The sequence below is a fragment of the Pogoniulus pusillus genome, chromosome 8, assembly GCF_015220805.1.
Source record: "Pogoniulus pusillus isolate bPogPus1 chromosome 8, bPogPus1.pri, whole genome shotgun sequence".
In the NCBI taxonomy this organism is placed as follows: domain Eukaryota; kingdom Metazoa; phylum Chordata; class Aves; order Piciformes; family Lybiidae; genus Pogoniulus; species Pogoniulus pusillus.
The window spans coordinates 25,593,636-25,614,163 of record NC_087271.1 but is presented as its reverse complement, the minus strand read 5'-3'; the positions used below and the strand labels follow the sequence as shown (position 1 = coordinate 25,614,163).

At 46.0% G+C, this 20,528-nt stretch overlaps 1 protein-coding gene across 3 annotated transcripts in view; it reads right to left on the bottom strand.

Moving 5' to 3' along the window:
• ERI3 (ERI1 exoribonuclease family member 3) overlaps positions 1-20,528 on the bottom strand; it is a 158,331-nt gene that overhangs the window by 93,896 nt on the left and 43,907 nt on the right. For all 3 annotated transcript variants that reach the window (XM_064147722.1, XM_064147724.1, XM_064147723.1), the window contains exons 4-5: positions 14,619-14,678; positions 12,285-12,376 (exon numbers count right to left, since the gene is read on the bottom strand). In XM_064147722.1, the coding sequence (XP_064003792.1) occupies positions 12,285-12,376; positions 14,619-14,678 (152 nt within the window). The remainder of the gene's footprint in view (positions 1-12,284; positions 12,377-14,618; positions 14,679-20,528) is intronic.

The following is a 20,528-nucleotide window of genomic DNA, read 5'->3' as shown; positions in this document are numbered from 1 at the left end:
CTTCCTTTTGACATCAGAAACGCATGACACTGCTCCACACGAAAAACAAACTAGAAAGTCTCTCAGACTGAGATGGTCCCTCTCAGCCTTGGGAACCTGACACTATGAAAAATGCTTAAAACCAGGTTTGTGCACACAAGCCTGCTGTGTTGTGACAGTCCATCTGCTTACTAAATATGACATTATACAGCATCTTATGAACAGGGGTGTACAAAATTGGATACTGTGTACATATACCACACAGGCATGTTCTCAGTTCAAGTCACCTGTCATGACCACAGGCTGCAGCAGGTGAACGTCCAATTTGTCACCAGGAAAAACACTTCCCTGTGCAGGTAATAAAGCACTGTAACAGATTGGTGGTGAAATCTCCTCCCCTGGAGACACTGAAACTCATCTGGAGAAGACCCTGAGCAACCTGATCTAAGTTTGACGTTAGTTCTGCTTTGAGCAGGGGACTGGATTAGAGATCTCTATTTAAATTATTCTGTGATTCACAGTGCAGCAGAGCCTGATGACACAAAGGATGTCCTTTTCCCATCTATATGGTCTCTCGTGAAGCCTTGCACACGGATTTAGTCATCACCTGGCCCTCTGTATACAAGCTGTTTCAAGAAGCAGAATTTGGACTCCCACTGCAGACTACTGTAATTACACAGTGAGCAAAGGAATATATCTGATGCAACAGATGCACCCAGAACGCATCGTGTCTAAGCCCCCTCAAAACCAAAACACACCCAATAACTAAGCTAAAATTAAACGTGCTTCTCATCCCAGTGCACAATTACCACTGCAGAAGTACTTCTCCTCAGGAAACCCAGGCGTTCAAGACCTGTAACAACACACTGCTCTGGAATTCAGAAGGCATATCCTGCCCCAGTCCTTCCTTAGACCTGTGCAACAGGGCAGGAGGAAACTTTTCCTTCTCCATGCCTTGCCTGTCCAGACCACTTAGAGTATAAACTCTTCAGGACAAAGGCTTCTCTGCTATGAGTCATAAACTGTTTAGTGCCTAATGGTAAAGCCTATAGACGCTTAACATAATACAATCATGTCACTTAAAGGCCATTAGTCTCCCGTCTAAACAGCACTTTTCTAGTCACAACGGGGACCTGCCAATTCAGGAAGGCAGGATAAAGGACGTGGGTGGCCAGTCAGGTCACTGGACTTGCAGACACTGGACGTGAAGCCTCAGGCAGGATGGAGCCCAGCCAAATGGTATGGGGAAAAAGACATGGCAGCTCTAGCAATCTAAGCACTCTCTTGTGCTTTCCTGAACCATCTGAATTAGCTGAAAGCCCCTGTCTGCCAGGTGAAAAACCTCTCCACCTCCAGCCATAGCTGCACTGCTGGCAAGGGGCAGGGGGAACTCCTTCACCACACAGAAGGCCTCCAGATTTCTGCATCACCTCTCTTCCCACTCGCAGAAGCAGATCACTTATCCACAAGAAAAGAAGCCGTTTTGCCTTGTGATGCTGCTGGAACTCCTCTTCCTTGCTGGCACCATTTCTGCCTTCCTCTAGCACCACAACATCCAAGTCTACTCTCTCAATTGACTTCTGTAACTGTCCCTTCTTCCCTCTCCCCACTAAAGGGAAAACAGAAATTCTATGAGGAGCCAGTGGGATGGGGTTAACCCTTTCCCCACTCCCTCTGATGATACACAACCCAATTTATGAACATAGGAGTCCCATGGGCTCTTGGCACAACCTTCAGGGTGGCAGAAAGCCTGGCACATCACGGGTCTGAGCACAGGTTTCCATGCAGCTGCAAATAACATCTGCATAAGTGGAAACAAGTTTGTCTTTTCCTTGTGGGGAAGAGACCACTCCCCACCTCTAAGCACAAGCTGCCATTAGCATTTGCTTCGCTGGAGAGAAGGAGCAGCGAATCCTCCAGAGCAAAGGACAAGTGCAGCAATTAGGATGCAGGGGCTGCGGGAGCTGTTTAACAGCACGACCCAGAGGTCAGTGTCACCGACTCCCAGCCCTGCATAAATATTGTATGAGTCGGGGAGAGGGGCTGTTAAAGCCACCCTCAGCTCTAGCCCTCCCTCCTCCATCGCCACTCTGCATCTAGCTAGATATGCCAGAAACATTATTTACAGATGTGACAGTCAGGGAAATCACTTGAGTAACCAGGAGAATGGAAAGAGGACTGCTCAGTGGAGCAGGTGCTGCCAATGGGCACCCACCTGCACCTCTTGCTTCCCTGTGCAGGGTGTTCCTCTGCCCAGGTAACAAATAGCACAGCTTGAGGAGAGGAGGCTGTGAGCTCCCCTCTCAAAGGCTGCCCAGGGGGTTGATTATCAATGCTGCTGAAGGACACTTTAGCCAGCAGCTGCTTTCCAGTTTTCTCTCAGTATCTCTGCTGGACTCTCCCTTTGAAGGGAACTTTATAGAAATAAAATGAAAGATGTTATAGAGAGCTTCTGCTCTGACTCTGTCCATGTAGCTCTGGATTTCTATGCCAGCCACAATGGCCTCATCCCTACAGAGCCTCCTCTAGCTGTTCTTTTTGGTACCAATCACTTTTTTCACCCATGGTGCCTCCTTTGTTTATTCTCTGACAGACCATGTTCACTTTCTGCTTCATTCACACTGAGTGGCATGTACCCCTACTGCATCCTGGAAGGACATCTTGCTCCTCTGCCCATTTTCTTTCTGGAAATGCCAGTCAGCTGCAGGTTTGCCATGATGCTCTACACAAATATAAAGCTACTTTTGGGTTCACTGTGACTGGAGGCTCCAAGGACAAGGGCACAGGCCATTCTTCAAATGTACCAGCAGCACATAAATTCCTAAGGACACACTGCTAATAAACAATAATGCTCTGAGCAGCACACAAGGGCTGCAAGATAGGAAACACACCTTGCATGTGCCCTTGATACCCCTCCAGAAATTCCTCCACTGCTCTGTGGCCAGCTGCTGAATCCAGGGAAGGCAGAAGCCCATTCTTATCATTCTCAGCTTTCCCGAAGTCACTGTGCAATTAATGGGCTTAATTATTGATGGCGAAGGCAGGGAAGGCAGGAAAGAAAAGAAAAAGCCAACGAGAAGTGAATGACGTGGGGGTGGCAGGCGCCAAAGGTCTCCGACGCTCTTCCCTCAGCCTAGAGCAGAGAAAGAGCCCCTAGCCGCTCTGCCGCTCCCACGGCCCTGCTCTAATGCTCCCTGACATGCCTCTGAAGACAGCGAGCTGTTTGCAGTCACCACCGTGATTTGTTAGTAATTATTTTCACGGTGTCACATTGCTGTCACTCTCTTAACAAAGAGACAGGCAGCCCGAGGCTGCCTGCGAGATAGAACCAACAGAGAAAAGGGACTGTCAGGCACCTAGGGATCCTCTTTACTTCCTGGGTTTCACAACCAGAGTCCTTACCAGCTTCTGAAGAAACTTCTGAGGAGAAGTGGCAAGTCAGAATCATCTCCCATCCTGGTCACAGCAAGAGGAATTAATTACTTAGCCCTCACCTTACTTGCAGATCCAGTGCAAGACCCAGGTGCTCAGAGCCCCTTAAGCCAGCGATTTGCTTCAGGTCTGCAGCAAACACAAAACACTTCGGCAATTCACAACTTTTAACACTCTCCTTATAACCTCCAACTTCTTTTCACATGGTCTTGCCATTAGATAACACTTCTTGAGCACACAAACCCCTGCTTAAGCCTATCACCCTCACACACACTAACCCTCCACATCAGCCACATGTGCTCCCAGCCTCATTAATTCCAGCACGCTGCTGTGCTTTGCATGGCAGTAACATTTCACTTGGCATTTCACAATGCCAGGAGACCTTGGCAGCTTCCTCACACCTGAAATACACAGTCTAATGGCTTTTTCTCTCCGTTTTCTCATATGCAGTGTAGCAACTTGACAAAACCTCCCCTTGAACCACCATCCATCCCCCCCTCTCACACAGGCTGTGCAACCACAGTCATCCCTTCTTTGGCTGACTTGTCATTCTAAGGTAATCACTCCTTTACTAGCGTAGAGCTTGCTCGGTCCTCAAAGGAATGGAAGCTATTTTGGCACCTCATGTGTCACACAATGTAAGGATGTAGAGATGAAAGACTGAGACACCTGGCTGGCCAGACAGCTCTTAAAGCATCAGTGATACAGAAAGCAAGTGGACTTTCTCCACAGCAATTCCAAGTTTGAATTACTCCTGGCAGAATCATTCTTCCCCACCTTCTTTCTGATGGCACACAAAGGTCAATCCCTGCAACCACAGGGAGACTTGGGTATTATTTCACCCTCTTAGCACAAGAAGAGTTTGGGAACATCAAGACTCACAGCCCAAGCAAAGCCCTCCTGCAATTAGCTGCATGGAAGACCACGAACCAGAGGGCAGACCCTTTTCAGGAGCCCTTTCAATAACCAAGAAATGGTACACACATACTGTGAAGAATTAGGATCACGAGTGGGAAGCCAAACGGTCTGTAAGATGTAACAATTCTCTTAAGAGCTGAGAACACAGCAAGCTGCAGGAGAGGTCTCAGCAACCTCTCACCAGCTTCCTCCCTCCATTCAGTTTGCAGGGGGAACATGTGACTCAAGGCAGGGAAAAGAAGCTGAAGTCAGTGCCCAAGCACCTTCAGCATGCTGGCTGACGGCCAGCACTGAGACCTGGCTCAGCACCCAGATGGAAAAACTAAAGCAGGATTGACCAAGAGGCACCTACAGTGGGAAGATGAAGGGTGTCCTAGAATGTAGGTTCTGGGCAAAGAGGAAAACAAAGCCCTGATCAAAGACAGGCAGAAAAATCTGGTGGGATCAAGGTCAGACAAAGTCCCAGGCAGCATGAGCTTCCCACACACAGCCCTGCCAGCACATTGCAGTGCTTCCTCAGTGTTCTTCCCCCAGACTCCTCTATTCTGCTCTTTCTTCTAGAGCCACCTCCACATGTCTGATGTCATTGCTAGCACCTGGTACAGAGCAATCTTTGAGCATAGGACACCAACTCCAAGATGCCAGGCTGATGGCAGCACCCTGGCCAAACACACAGAAAAAGGCAAGTCCAATATGGAATGGACTGAGCTCAAAAAGCCAGTCTGCAGCTTCAGCATCCTCCTGAGAGTCTTGCACACTGCCAGACATCCACTCCTCAGGATACGGGAGAGTCGCTGGACAAGGCACATGAGAATACGCTGGAGGGAAAATACCAAAGATGACCTCAAGATGGCCCAATAGGTCTTTGCCAGCCAGGAGCTTCAGAAGAAAAGGGATTGAACCCATCCAGGAAGATGGCTCCCAACAGGAAACAAACATACAAACAAAATAAAAGGCTTTCAAGGAAGATACCCACTCACACGACTCACACGTGGCTAGAAGAGAGCAAGTGAAAAGGGAAGGATGCTGCTCCCATGCTCGCAGTGTTTTTCAAGCTGAGTGCTCTAGGCAGAGAAGCTCTGAGAGCACCACTCTCAGCCAGACCACTGAGAGGGCAGCACTGGTGCCAACACAGACCTGCTATGCTCCGTCTGGGAAGTAACAAGAGCTGGGATGCAAAGGGAGACAGTTGTCATTTTAGCCCAAACATGACACACTACAGCTGTCTAACATTAGGGAAATAATGCTTTTTGAAGCAATAAAGAGAATTCACACTTTGTGAAGCTAATCCTACTTTTTATACACACGACAGACAACAAAACTCAGATGGCAAACAGCCCTCCAGTGATTTATCCTCTGTAGTTCCCAAGCCATGCAGTTTTGAGTTTCCCAGTGCAGAGGACAACCATAATGTTGAGTTGCTATTAGAGGGAGGTGTGCTTTTTAACCAAATAACCATTGCAGACCTGTTGATTTTGAAACTGTTTTGTCCAAATAAAATTATACTACTGGACACAGAATTCACCTTACCAATTACTGATGCAGAGGGAATTAGGGTTCCTTACTGGATGAACAGATGGCATGGAGATCAACAGCTTGCATTCAGTTCAGTGTGACTGCTTTCAAACACAGCTTGAGTTAACATACTAAGGGATGGAAAACCCTTCTCCCTGCATTACCCCATCTCAACAGCTCAGTGCTGGAAATACAGTACTTGATGCAATTCCTGTCCCACTCTCACCTACACTATAAGCTTATTCCAAGTTTCTCCATCATCTTTCGCTCTCCTTCCAACTTCTTTGGTCCTAATTCCCAGGCAGCAGATTCCATGCTCCCCAAAATGCACTGAGCCCAATACATCTGCAGTCAGTATAGCTCTGACTATGACAAACATCTTTGCTATGACAAGCCAGAGAAATAGCAGACCTGAAGGTCCATTGCATGATGATCCCTGTGCAAAGATTTCACATTTGAGGCTGAACACAAAGGCATTCTCCGAGTCACGCATCTCAGACAACCTAACCTGCAGAAGTTCATGCAACCAGAGGATTTCAAACAAAGGCAAGAAGAGGAGATGGCCAAGGGAACTGCTGTAGAAGGGTAACAAGAGTGCACTATGTTAATTTCAAGTAAGTGTTCAAGGAGGGAATCTAAAACCCCCAAATTTATTTTTGCATTAATGCTATCGTTTCCTTTAAAAGCAAAAAGCTGGGCTGTGGGGTCGCAGAAGTGAACTGGGTCAGTGCTACTCCCTGTAAGTGCTGGAGAAGAGCATGCTCACAAGGCTTCAGTGCTTAGATCTGGCAAAGCACTTTAGGATGTAATTACATGAACGACTCCATCAGCAAAGCTGACTCGAAAGGTTCCTGACCCTGAATACTCAGTTCCATCCCTGCACGGTAGTTCACACCACCCTCTTCCTTCATCCAATGTAAAGACACCATAGGCTTGGTCAGCAAATTGATCCCCACTAAAAACAACAACCACCTAATCCAAAGATCTTAGTTGAGAAGGAACTGCTTTATTATTTTAAACCACAAATTACTACATTATCTTGTTTGCTACCAGCTCTTTGTTACTCTCAAACCATGCTCTGAACACACCCTCCTGCCCCTCTACCTGCCCACCCTATGCTTTCTCCTGCCTCTCCCCACAGCTACCCTAGTGGCCCCACTGACTCCATTCAGTGGCTGTCTGCAATTTCTCCCCCAGGCTGAGACTATCAAACCTCTCCCGGTACTGTGACAAAGAAAGACATGCACAAGAGACACTAACACCATCCATCCTTCATTTGTGACCCAAGGCTTATCTTGAACCAAGCCTCCAGGACAAAAGGCTGCAAAGATCAGCCCATTGCCACATGCAGAACTGGACTGAGATGGCAAGTATCCTCCTAGCCTGTTTAACATGCAAAGAAAGAATTAAAAGAGTAAAATAAAATTAAGCAATGGTATAATTCACTGCTCAGAATTCACTAATATGCAACCTAGGAAGAGCACCAAGGGCTATAAACATCTCCAGACACTTCACTGTGTTTTATCACTATATTAGAGACTACTTGCCTCTTAACACTTCTGCAACAAAAAATAAAACCCTTCTGAGCAGTAGTTTCCTGTAAAGACATAAATTAGCAAGTTCTCACCAGCCACAGTGAGTATCCTACAGGCATCTTCACCTCAGAGGTACCCAGACCAAAGTCCACATGCACTGTTACCTAGGCATTTGCAGAACGATCCAAAACTGAAAGAATTAACTGATGCTCTTAACGTTCAGGTGCAGGTCTGAAAATCCAGCACATGTGCCTTCAGCTCCTTTCTCTGCCTCTGCCTGCCTGCACAACCATAGGCACATCACTTAACCTGCATCTCAGCTCTGTAGCTGTGAACACACAGTAGCAATACTTCTTTGGTTGCCAAGATTAGTTCACACCATGCTTAAGAGCAGACAAACCGGTTCCATACACGGATGGAGGCAGTCTGACATTGCAGAGGAGATAAACCACACTAAAGAGCTCAGATTACAAGGGCTCAACCTTGGCAGACACCAAGTACCTTCTTTTCCACTCAAACCATCTCTTGCACTCAGCGTCTGCCTCAGCCCTTCAGAGGTGTGTTACCCTGACCACCCAATGCCACATTAATGCAATTTGCTTAATGACTAGTGGCAGTTCCATCTGAGGTGCAGAATGAGGTCCAAGCACTAAAGCAGACTATGCCAAGTATCTGAATTCACACTTGGAGTTGTTAAACTTGGATGATAACTCATTGCAGCAGGCTAAAGGAATCTTCCCACTGAGCACTCAGAGGCCCAAGGACCGTGTGCCTAACGAGGCTGTATCCCCACTCATATTTTAGCTTGGCAGATCTGGTGCTCCTTTCATCTTTTGCTTCAGGTAGCTCTCTTTTAATTAATAACATTTCTGTGTTGACACAGGGAACTTTCCACCCAGAATGAATGGCCCTCTCTCATTAGAACCACGGCTTGTCATGATGTATTCAAGAGCAGGAGTGTGATTCATTCCCTTGTCTGGGAACGAGGGGTGTTGCTGGGGGCTGGTGGTTGGGAGAAGAATCTCTGTAATGAGTGACTGATATTTGCTGAAGGTGATATGTGACTCTGTCGGCTTGAATTGCCTTGTCAGGACAAGCCTTCAGAAAGGTGATGTTCCTACTCAAGAGGTTTTTCTCATTAAAGAAATTGCACCTTAACAAGAGAGAAGAGGAGGGGTGGCAGCAGAGCTGCTGTCTCCCCTGCTCCAGTCTGGTTTACACACACCGGGTACTGAAAGCTGGTTGATGCAAGTGCAGTCAGTAGAGGATCAGCGCTCTGTTTGTGAGTCCTCTCATGCAATGGGCTCTCTCCAGCAGCAACCAAATTCCTCCAATAGGGACTTTCCTTTTCATGGTGCACAACACCTATGTCAAGGACTTTGCTGGCATGGCCAAGGACCTCGACTCATGCTGAACCTTCATGAACCCTTCCTAGATGGCTGGTGTCCTCTTCTTGGCGTCCAGCCCCTTGTGAATAGTGTTTCCTCTTGTCATATGGATGCCAGACAAACAGCTCTCTGATCTTCCAAGAAAGCTCTAACATTCAAGAAAATGCAAGTCTCTAGCCACACAGTGCCTCATTCTCTGAAGATCCTCCAGCCAAGCAGAGGCTTCACAAGCCCTCTGGCAGCTGAGTTTCCACCCGGAATCCTGCAGACTCAGATACTGCCAGGTACCATCAGCAGAGAGCAATACTTTGACAATCAGTATTCCTCTTTTCATTGAGCTAGGTGCACTACACATACTGTAAGTCCTGGTTTTGAAGAGGCTCTTTCCACACCTTGTCCCCACATGCATCAGTGACAGCCTCCTATTCTATCTATTCCAGCCACTCCTTCCCATGCAGCTTGCTCAGCCCACTGTGCCACTTAGCGCCTCTGCACCTACCAGTGGTACCTACTGGAAGCACTTGCAGCAGACAGGCCTGTCCAGAAGATACCATGCCTCAGCCCTTCAACAGAACATGCAGACAAAAGTAAAAATAAATACACAAGTCATTGCTGGAGAAGCCAGGAACAAGGCTGCATGGCTTCTGACCAACAGCCAAGCTATGGACAATGGACAGCTCCCAATGAGACGTTGGGCAAGAGGACTGCAGCTTGCTTCGCAGGCAACTGTGCAAGCAGCTGTCATTACTAGAGGAAGCTAAGAAAAGGAGGAGCAGATTTAGGAATGGACTTGCCCCAAGTTGCCCATCCCTAAGTCAGGAAGCACTGCACTCACCTCATTGTCCTGAATTCCTCTGAAACCCAGTGGGGTTTCTACCACGCAATGCTTCCACCAGCACACTTCTCCAAATGCAGACAAGCAGCACTGCACCCCTTCCCACTGCCCCAGTGCCTTCTGTGCCCAGTGTGTCACCTTGACCCAGCAGCAAAAAGCACCAGGTCTTGTAGGGAAGCACAGGGTAATTCCCTGAAATACCTCCTAGACGTTGCACATCTCTGAGGCTCTGTCTGAGCAGTCTTGTTTCAGCTCCCTGCCTTCCCTCTTTAAAAAGAGATGCTCAGTTCTGCTTTGCTAAACTCTATTTGGCAATGTGTCTAAACACACGCAAACTTAATTAGTTCAGGAGGGAGACTCGGCATTTGTGGTGACGGATAAAAGTAATGGGAAATGAGACAAGTCAGAGCTGGCAGGGCGGCCTCACTCAAGCCTCATTCAGTGGCACAGCGCTAATCAGATGTGACGCCGCACGCCGCAGCACCCAATCGGCGCCGGAGCGGCGCGATAGGCTACTGACCGCACAGCTACAGCCAGGCTCCTGCTACCCATGAGCTGGAAAACACAAAATGTATCTCCTGCTTTGCCCTGGAGACACTTCAGGATTGAATTCTGAAGTTAATGGTTTATTTTTGTTTTAAAGGAAGGAGGAGAACTGAACCACTTGCTGCAACCTCATGGCCAGCAGTAGAGTCTTCTTTTCCAGCTGACTAGCGAGGCACAATCCATGCGAGAGACCACCACAAACAGAACCGAGTACCTCCACTCCGGAACTGCATGCCACAGAAGCACAGAATTTAGAGGTTGGAAGTGACCTCCAGAGATCATCGAGTCCAACCTCCCTGCCAAAGCAGGATCCCTTAGGGTAGTTCCCACAGGAATGCATCCAGGCAGGTTTTGAAAGTCTCCAGAGAAGGAGACTCCACAACCTCTCTGGGCAGCCTGCTCCAGTGCTGTCACCCTCACTGTAAAGAAGCTTCTCCTCATATTGAAGTGAAACCTTCTATGTTCCAATTCATAGCCATTGCTCCTTGTCTTACTGCTGCTGATCAGCAAAAAGAGATTGACCCCATCCACTTGACGCCCACCCCTCAGATATTTGTACACATTGATCAGATCTTCTCTCAGACTTCTCTTCTCCACTCTAAAGAGGCCCATGTCCTGCTGAGCCAGCTCACCCCACAGCCTCTAGGGCTCACCAGAAATGGGGTCCATCTCTACCTGTTTTTTCCCACTGTTGAGCTCTGAAGAAAAAGAAAAGGAATCACCCAGAAGAAGTTGACTAGTCCATAGAGACACCAAGTTAGAATGTCAGTATCTAAGAACCTTGTTATCTCACTGTGTAAGTGATGGAAAGATGGACACTGAACAAAGATAACTCTGTTCCTCACAACTATCACCAAAAGCAGTAAACTAGACTCCTAGAACAGCAAAACAGGTACGAAGAACTGATGAAAGAGAACAGATGAGAAACAAAAGTCTAGCAAGTACATGCAGCTGTCTTTTTGGTGGTCTTTAACAAAAGTTTAAACACAATGCATAAGGAAAAACAAGCCTCACTCATAATTTAATACAGTGACACAGGAATTGGCAAGACACACCAGCTCTGGACATGGCCCCAGCAGCCCCAGATTTTGACTCAAAAGCTTGCATGTCACAGTCTTGTCTGGAACATGGCAAATTTCTGATCTCCACTAGTGCTTGTGCTACTGCTTTGGTCCTTATGTCTCACTAATCACACCAAGAGGAAGCAAAGAGCTGTCTCCCAGACCACTCTCCAGAAAGAACTGCTGATTACTCCCAGGCTGTGTGCAGTTTACTTAGGCTTCCAGCTTGGAGGAACCAATGTCACACTGAAAACCAAGTAACACTACTAATGAGTTGTGGATGTCAGTTTAGCATCGGATGTGTCAAGCTCATGTTTTACTGGTGTGACAACAACAAGAGTCTTTATCCAGGATGCCAAGGAAAGGAAAAGCTGAAGTGAGATTACAAGAATCTAAGTGAATTCAGCACAGTATGGCACTGATCTGCAAATGCTTTACAGAATCTAATTCTTAGACACTTAACTTTTGAGTTTTAAATATGTTTTTAGGTCAGTAGTCTAGCTATTTCCATAACAAAACATGCACGTGAACTGACACTTCCAAGTCCCCACCTGGTACTCTACATACAGCTGCTTAGATGCTGAAGATGACCTTAACAGTAAGAACACCAATGAAGTGTGCCAGCCTTTACTTGTACCCTCTTTCCAAAGTCTACTCTGTGATTCACATCCAGTTACTGTGCCAAGACAACAGAGAGAAAGCCTTACATGCAGAAGTCAGAGAAGGACCATTGCTTGATTTGGGTGTATAGAGTTCAGTGTATGTGCTCAGAAATGCCCTGCCCTTTGGAAAGCATACTGGATAAAACACAAAGCATCACAAAGCTCCACTTTAAACCTTTCTGGGGGTTCTAAAAGGATTCACTCACTACAAAAACACCCTAGGCAGTGATCTTGCACTGTGCCCAGTATCCATACATCTTAAATAACCTTCCACTTTATGCACAATAAACAACAATTTCCCTAAGAAACAAAGACTGAGGACAGTCAGAGGCTCATAAGGACAAAGACACATGTACTATGGAAAAACATGGAGCAAAAACTCCCAGAAAATATCCCTCCCCTTCCATACTCACATCACTTTCAAATCCCAGTCTCCACAGGTCACAAAAATCGACTTGACGCTGGGATCTAAGAGGCCTTCCTTTGCCATCCACTCGTCAACCCTCTGAAAGGAAGGCAAGAATAGGGGATGAGTTTTGCAGAGACAGGCCGAGCCACAACAGTTAAACTCAGATAAGCTGCTTGCAATCAAGAGAGAAGAAAATTGTGATCTTATCCACCCTCTGCCTCTCTCTCTTCTCTCTTTGCTTGCCATCTCAACAACAGCACGTTTGGACCTTTGAAGATTTCCGATAGGAGACATCAGGCAACCAGAGCAGGATGATCTTATCAGACACCGCAGCAGCTCTGTCAGTGCAGGGATGGAAGTTGTGTAGCATTAACGGGACGATACAATTGTGCTGTTACCTGTCATTCCTCCTCCACTTTCCCTCTCTCTGTACCAAATGGGCTCACAGTGAGCATAACTTTTGTCCCTTCCAATGAAGAGAAAACACAGGCGTCCTGGGATCCCTACCCTCCAGCATTTCTCACATGCTCCCACTCAATACGCCTCCAAGGAGATACAAGAGAGAGAGAGAAATGGAAGGGCTGGGTACACACAGGCACTGTGTGTCACTGACAGACAAAGCCACAGACCCCCTTCCTCTCCAGGCTGGGAGTCTCTTTCCTTCTTACAGGTCTGTGGATATGCTCATTCAGGGTACAGTGTAAACTTAAAGTAAATCCACTATTCCTGATCAACTTCCCATAGGGACAGATGCTCTGGATCCACTTCAGAAATGGACCACATTAATCTGGAAGATGCATATACACCTTGGGGATTAACCAGGAGGAACTAACTTAGACTAAAACCTCTATGCAGACACTTATTACAGCTAATACTAGTAAATTACATGCCTCAAACCTTCCAGTGGCAACTAACAGGTAATCAGCTGTTACTATGCAGTCTTACTAGCAGCATTTCCAGTGCTTCATCAAGTGAACACCCTCTTTTTTTTTCCCCTCACTCAACACATTCAGCTCCTGAATAAACAAGTGTGTCCTAGGAGCTGCCCAGCCCAAATTGCATTTTAACCTAGAAACACGCTGCTGTGTGAACACTTTTTCAGTGAAACAAACAAGCAAATCAATCTACAGAAAATTTCCACACTCTAAGAAGCCCCCATAGAAAGAGAAGTAACCATTTTCTGCAATGCTCCAGCAGCAGCATACGCTCACCCATCCAGACAAAGAGAGCTCTTCCACCTGGGGAAGAAGGCACAGGCATCTGTATGCTTATGGACACGCACCACTGCTACATGCTCTCTGGAGAGCACCAGAGAGAGCTGGGGGTTTGCATAGATGCAAGATGTCACCTTCACAGAGCACCATCTTCAGCTTTGTGTCACTGCCACAGCCTTTAGGGCAGAGGATGGTGCTTCTTTCTGCAGCCAATTATACAATAACCCTCTGGAGTAAAGCTCCCTGCAAAGTAGCATCCAGCCTCTCAGACATATTCCTGTTTCCCTTGAGCTGCTGGGATCTTCCAGCCAGCCCTACACAAGGCTCCCCAGAGCAAGGGACAGTCAGCAGTAACCTTTCTAAACTCCCTGATGTGAGTGCCCACGAAGTGCTGTCTCCATGGAAGATTTTAAAGCCTTTAATTTGATTTTCTCAAATAAGTAATTGTTGCAATTATTTTGATTAGGAACAATTAGGTAACACAGCAGTGGAAATCCTGACAGAGACAATGCATTGAACACCAACCTGCAGCTCAAGCAGACTCTGCTTAAGGTTTCCTCCACTATTTGACTACCAACAAAAGCTATTGATGGAGAAACGCTTCCAAGCTAATTAAGCCCTAAATGCTGTAGGAATTCAGCATTAAGCAGATAGTATTATTAGGACACTATCTGCATTCACACATCCTCCAGATTAGATTTTAAAGGCATTTTCTTTCTATACTACATGTATTATTAAGCATTTAAACAGGTAGAAAAAACTAATTTAATAAAGTGCTAAGGGAGGCGAAAGAAGGCAGAAGCTCCTGCAGCAGTGGTCTCAAGCAATGCTTTGGTGCTGTAAAACTGGCTCAAGCAAGAATTGCATCTTCTCCTCTCTACTGGCAGGAGTTTAGATATCTTGTCAGCACCCTTGACATGAACAGCTGGAGATGACAGATCAATGGTTCAATACTCCCAGCAGTGTGTCACCAACGTGACAGCAAATGTTATTCTAATGAAGCTGTAATCATAGTCAAATTACGCGGTTCGATTCTCAGCAAGGGGAGGGTGCAGGGAAAGAGATGAAGAGAGGACAACAGGATCAGAGGTCAGAGTTCAGGAACTAAAGGTTACTCTGCTTACCTCGAGCACTTGCTGGAGGCTTGGCTGCCCATCCACCATGCCTTGAATAATCCCAGTCAGCTGAAACAAGAAACAAACAGAAAGCAGACATCAGAGCAGCACTCAAAAGATCATTAGAGAGGTCTCCTCTCCTGTCCATCTCACTGCAACCGAAACATGCTCCTGTGACCCACATGGACATTACTGGGGAGCCAGACACAGCACAATGGCCCTGGCAGCTCTGCAATCACAGACAAGGGCACAGCATCATCCCAAACAGAAATGTAGGGAGGGCTCCTACCCACACCAGAAAACAGCAAGCTCTCAGCAGCAGAGCAAGATCTGTATGGGAATCAGTGGCACCCTTTGCCCCTCTGATATCTAAAAAGTCCCTTTCCAATACGCATTTCAATTTTGATGTTGCCTTGACTTAGAGAGGCAGAAGTGACTACCAGGGACTCTGGCTATTCCCCTGCTACGGTGATGACGTCTAAATTGCAGTGTTTAGTGAACAGAATAGAGACCACAACTGGTGAGACCCAGAGTGGACCTGGTCGTGCTCCCCTGTGCTGAGCCCCCAGCTCTGTGCTTTCTCACCCCAGCATTCTCTGCATTTTGAAACAGTATTTAAAACAACTGAATGAAATCTGAAGAAAAACCCTTTCTTTCAGAGACCTGCTCTACTCTGGTTTTCAAGAGGTTCCTTAGGAACAGGTTCTGCCAACAGACAGTGCAACTGGCTGTACCCAAAGCGCTTGGCTGTTTAAAGCTAGACACACAAATAAAAAGATGCAGTCTCATGGGCCTCTGCCTGTGTCTGCCCAGGATAGCTTGAGGCACATGGAAAAGAGATAATTTTTCTGTCTGCCTTCCATCTGACAAAACTGTCTTTTAACATATTGAATATTGGAGGTCAGTAGCTTGCCATCAATGCACCTAAGTAATTAAAAAAATCATTATTAAAACAAGTGCACACTACAGGATTTCACTTCATTGGTGCCTTCCTGACACTACACATCTCACACATTTTCATAAAATAAAGGTCAAACAAAACCTAGGAGCATGTCCTGCTGCCTGCACATGCATCCAAGCCTCGAGAAGCCAGCGTCCAGTTGAGAGGTGCTGACAGCCCCACCACTACTCAGAAGTGGTGACCACCTTAACCTACTCGTAAAACAAATGCTCTCACAAATCACAGGGCTCTGCTTTGTTAAATGTGTGACAACTGAAAGCAGCTCAGTGGTTTCCACCTCTCCATTTCTTTGGTTGCTTGGCTGGCAGCACTGAACTTAGAGGAAGGGAAGGGAAGAAAAAAAGAGATTAAACTCCAATTAAACTGTAATTACATTTAATGAATACCAAATACCTGATTCACTGAATAAGCTGTAAGTGGAAAGATTATTTTCTCATGGTGACTTCCATGGAATGGTAATATATACCTTTTAGGGCAAGTATTTTAATTTTAAGAATGCAGAGTTCCTCTAGCAGGGTTTCTCAAGTTCATCAAGCCATTATGAGGTGGAATTTTAAGGAAGTAGAGGGACACAGACACTCTTTTATATTCCAGAAACTGGCTTTATATTAATCTGTATTTTAATTGGGGAACAGCTGCTACATACAGACTTCCCATACTCTAAAAAGCAAATAGATTTGAGAGATTAACACATGGCTCTTTAGAGCAGTTTTCAAAGCTCACTGTCTTGGGTTTTGTTTGTTTGTTTGGTGTTTTGGTTGTTTGAGGGTTTTGTTGCTGTTGTTTGGAGTGGTTTGGTTTTGTTTCGTGCCATCTTTCTCCCTATGCATTTGCCTAGCAGAGGTGGACAGTGCACCTACTGCAAAATGCTGGCTCTGCCCCTCAGAGGACAGCTCAAATCAAAGCCCTGGAAGTGGCTGAAAGAAGAGTTTTTAGGAAAGAATCACAGAATGGGTTGGAAGGATCCTTTAAAGGTAAACCTGCCCAACCTCTCCTGCACTAAGCAGGGATACCTTCAAGTAGAACAGGTTGCTCAAGGTGCCACCCAACCTGATCTTGAATGTTTCCAGGGATGGGGCATCCACCACCTCTCTGGGCAATTTGTTTCAATGTTTCACCACTCTCATCACAAAAAAAAGTCTTCCTTCTATTTAGTATGAATCTACCTTCTTTTGGTTTAAAACCTTTACCCTCCTTGTCCTTTCACAAGAGACCATAGTAAAAGTGATGTCCCCATCTTTCTTATAAGGCCTCTTTAAGTACTGAAAGGATGCAATAAGGTCTCCCTGGAGTCATCTCTTCAGTCTGAACAACCTTGAGTCTGTCAGCCTTTCCTTACAGGAGAGTTGTTCCAGCCCTCTGTTCATTTTTGTGGCACTTCTCTGGACTTACTCCTACAAGTCTATGTCTTTCCTCTGCTAAGGATGACAGGCAACTTTTTGGTATCATGGTCAGCACTGATGTAAACGGCTTCTGCTGCTCTGAGCACCTGCAGGACTGCACTTGGTCAGAGCTGCAGCTCCAATGGCCATGGAAATACAGGGTGGTATGATCTCATCCAGACATACCCATCAGGAGGTAGGGAGGGATGGGAAAGTGGATATAGAGGTCTCACCAAAGAGTCACTGCTTGATCTTGCCTGACTCCTTCCCTGCCTGGCCGCGCAAAGCACCAGGCCAAGCAAATTACAAACTCACCCATTAAAGAATACATCACCAAGTGCACACACACACACGACTCCTGCTGCAGAAATCACACACACAAAAACAAATGCTCCATAAGTACATTTCAATACAGGTCTGAAAGTCCTCAAAAGGGACCAGAGTTCTGATTCTTTCTCTGTTACATTATTGGTCTTATAAAAACATAAAATTGCACCATTGTGATCCCAAGAAGCACATGGTACTTGAAACATAAACAAGCTATAAGGCATTCATCTTCTTTTACTTTTATTGCCTGTTCCTTCAGGAAGAAAAAAAAGAAAATCAATAAAAATTAATCATAAAAAGAGAGTAAAGTACCATGAAAAAGCCTGTACAAGCACATTCTGTGTAGAAGGAACCTTGCACATAAGCTCCTAGCATGAACCTTTTCAGGTATTAGACAAACCACCTGCATCTTCCAAAAGGTCATGATGAGCTTTATATACACCCAACAATACACCCTTCTAACCACTTGGAAGCACTTTCTAATGTCTCTGTCTAAACATTCATCACACCCCTCATCATAACCAACCCTCATCACCTGCTGTTTTACAGGAACAGGTCAAGAGAAAGGGGGCCAGGTAATAGCTACAGAGTAAGCCTGCAATGGAATGGAAATGGGTACGGGAGGTTGGAAGAATCTCCTATAGACAATGAAGAGCAGAGACACACCAAAAGCTAAGGAAAGGAGTTGCCTTGAGAGTGACCATGAGCTCTCCACTTTCACAAACACCCTTCTCATGTTGTGCTGTCTTCTTCAAGAAGGAATGCAGATGTGAGAGGTACTTCAGACCCAAGGAGTAAGTTGAGCAACCCAAGTGGTCCTCCCGCACAGTCTATATCTGTTGCTTCCCAGCAAAAGCACCAAGCAGAGAGGAGAGGGTGAGCAGTGGCAGAGCAGACAGGTTCTCACATGACACCAACACCATTGCTTTTCCTACAGAGTTTATCTGGGAAACCATCGTATTTCCACTCCAAGGCAGTTTGCTGATTACCTAAGCACTTGTCTCTGGTGTACAATCTGATAATCAGGCCTGGTCTTTCTTTGTAGACAAAGAGGCCAATAAATCTCACCCTTTGTAAGCAGAGGTGTCTAGAGAAAGCCCTTTACTAGCGTTTAGCGAAATGGGTATTTTTTCAGAAAACATAAACCAGCTGCAAATCAATACCAAGTGCTGGAGCTTGTGTGGGCAGCAGCTCTCCAGGAGCTGGATATACAGCATGTCTCAGCTGTGTCCTCAGGGTCTCAGGAGAACCTACACTAGGAGTGCAGTGCTGACCCCTGCACCTGCCTAACAAGTGTCACTGACCCACAGGTTTTCTATGCAGCCACTATAGCCTCCACAAAGAGGTGGCTGAAAATGCAAAATGTATTTTTGCAACTGTTTAGTAAGGTCCTCTGCATGGCCACGTCACCTGTGGCTCTTAGGGAAGGGTCTCAAAGTCAGCCCTGAATACAGGGCCCAGGCACAAGGCCAGTTACCCCTCCAGCACGACCTCACTTGCTGCACCTCGACAGGCACAGTGACCATAAAGGTAGGATGTGTTTAAAGATTGTTTAGATGTGAAATGGGTTAACCGTGAACCTGTACGAGTAGGGCAAATGGTTGGACCTGATGATCTCAAGAGTCTTTTCCAACCTGAATGATTCTATAACAGAGGCCATGCTGTCACCAAGCAGCATGGGCATAGTTGCAGGTTCACCCAGGAGTTTCCAGGCTAGGATTAGAACCAGCTCCCTAACGCATACTGCTAATAACAAAGAACTTGGTGAACCTAGCAAACTGGATCATTTTGCGCCAACAATACACACAGGTGGGGGTTCTGAGGCCATTTTTCCTGCTAGCTTCAGCACTGCCCATTTTTACTCAAGTCTGGACACAAAATACCTGACTGAAGTCAGCAGCAGAATACGCAACTGGGATACATCATGCCCATCCTGGGGACTCCTGCATGCTGCACAGGTGGTGTACACACACATATGGCTCTACTTGCTCGAAGGCTCCACACAGAAGATATAAAACTGCAAACATGCAAACAGTTGCTCGAAGCTCCCATGAGCAAGAGAAAACAGGGAAACTAGCACCATAGAGTGGGAGCATTAGATAGGCTGAATGTCTGTCAGAAGCTCAGCATGCAGAGAACCTCTCTCAATGTCCCCAGGCTGCGGCAGACCAGAGGCTCCATTCAGCTCCAACTGCTGCACCAAGTAAGTCATGCAGACTCTCATGTAAGAACATGGATGCAACTTTTAGCAGCAGGAGGAAGGCCACAATAGAAGAATTTTCAGAAAAAGAATTTTTGGGACAAGTTAATAAAAACAAGACAACTTCTCTCTAGAATTTAGAGGACATGTAAAACGGACACTCCTGGCTTTACTCTAGAAGCCAACATTGCTTTTAGCAAAAATCAGGTGCAAGCTGTGCTATTTATCACATTTGTACAAGCAGATGTCCAGCAAATCTCATGGGGATTAGGACAGCCAAAGCAGTTGTCCAGCCATCTAGCATTAATGTTGCAAAACTGTTTCCATTATAACCCTCTGTTTTCACACGTTTATAGGTTTTTGAAAGCCCCTCTCCTGGGAATAATGTTCTTTGTGCTTAGTTGTTGGGGTATTTTAAAGTTTAAATAAAATACCTTCAGGTGGTTTTTAGTTACAAGAAAATGAAAAAAGTATTTGTTTTCACAACATGGAAATATGGAAGAGGCTGGTTGGTCTTGGAGGGGACTCCACCTAACACAGAGAAGTCATTTTCTATCAAGTTAGTACACATGGGACAAGCACTTCAAGGGATTAAACCTATAGCCACGGAGGTCAGGGAAAATATACCACAGTGTCAATGATTCCAAATGAGACAGGGACAGAACAAAGAACCTGGATACCATGATTCCCAGTAAGTACTTCAGTTGCTGACTGGCCAACATCAAGGCAGTGGACTGACACAAAAAAAAAAACCAAAGCAAAAGAACTTAACCTTTGTTTTGATGGCTATAGCAGGGAGGGAAAACACACTTGCAAGAAACAGTCAACTTTTTTGTTGAATGAAAAAAAAAACACAAACCAACAAACAAAAAACCAACCCATGCTCCCCTATTCCTTTGAACCTTCAGAGATTACATTTACTCCTTTCATCCTCTTGCCTGTATCTGCAGAAAGGTGGCCGTAGCTCAAGAGCAGCTGTCCTTGGCTATGAGAGTAACCAAGTAACAAGCGGCCGCTATCCCAGCAAACACTTCAAGTACCCAAGCGCA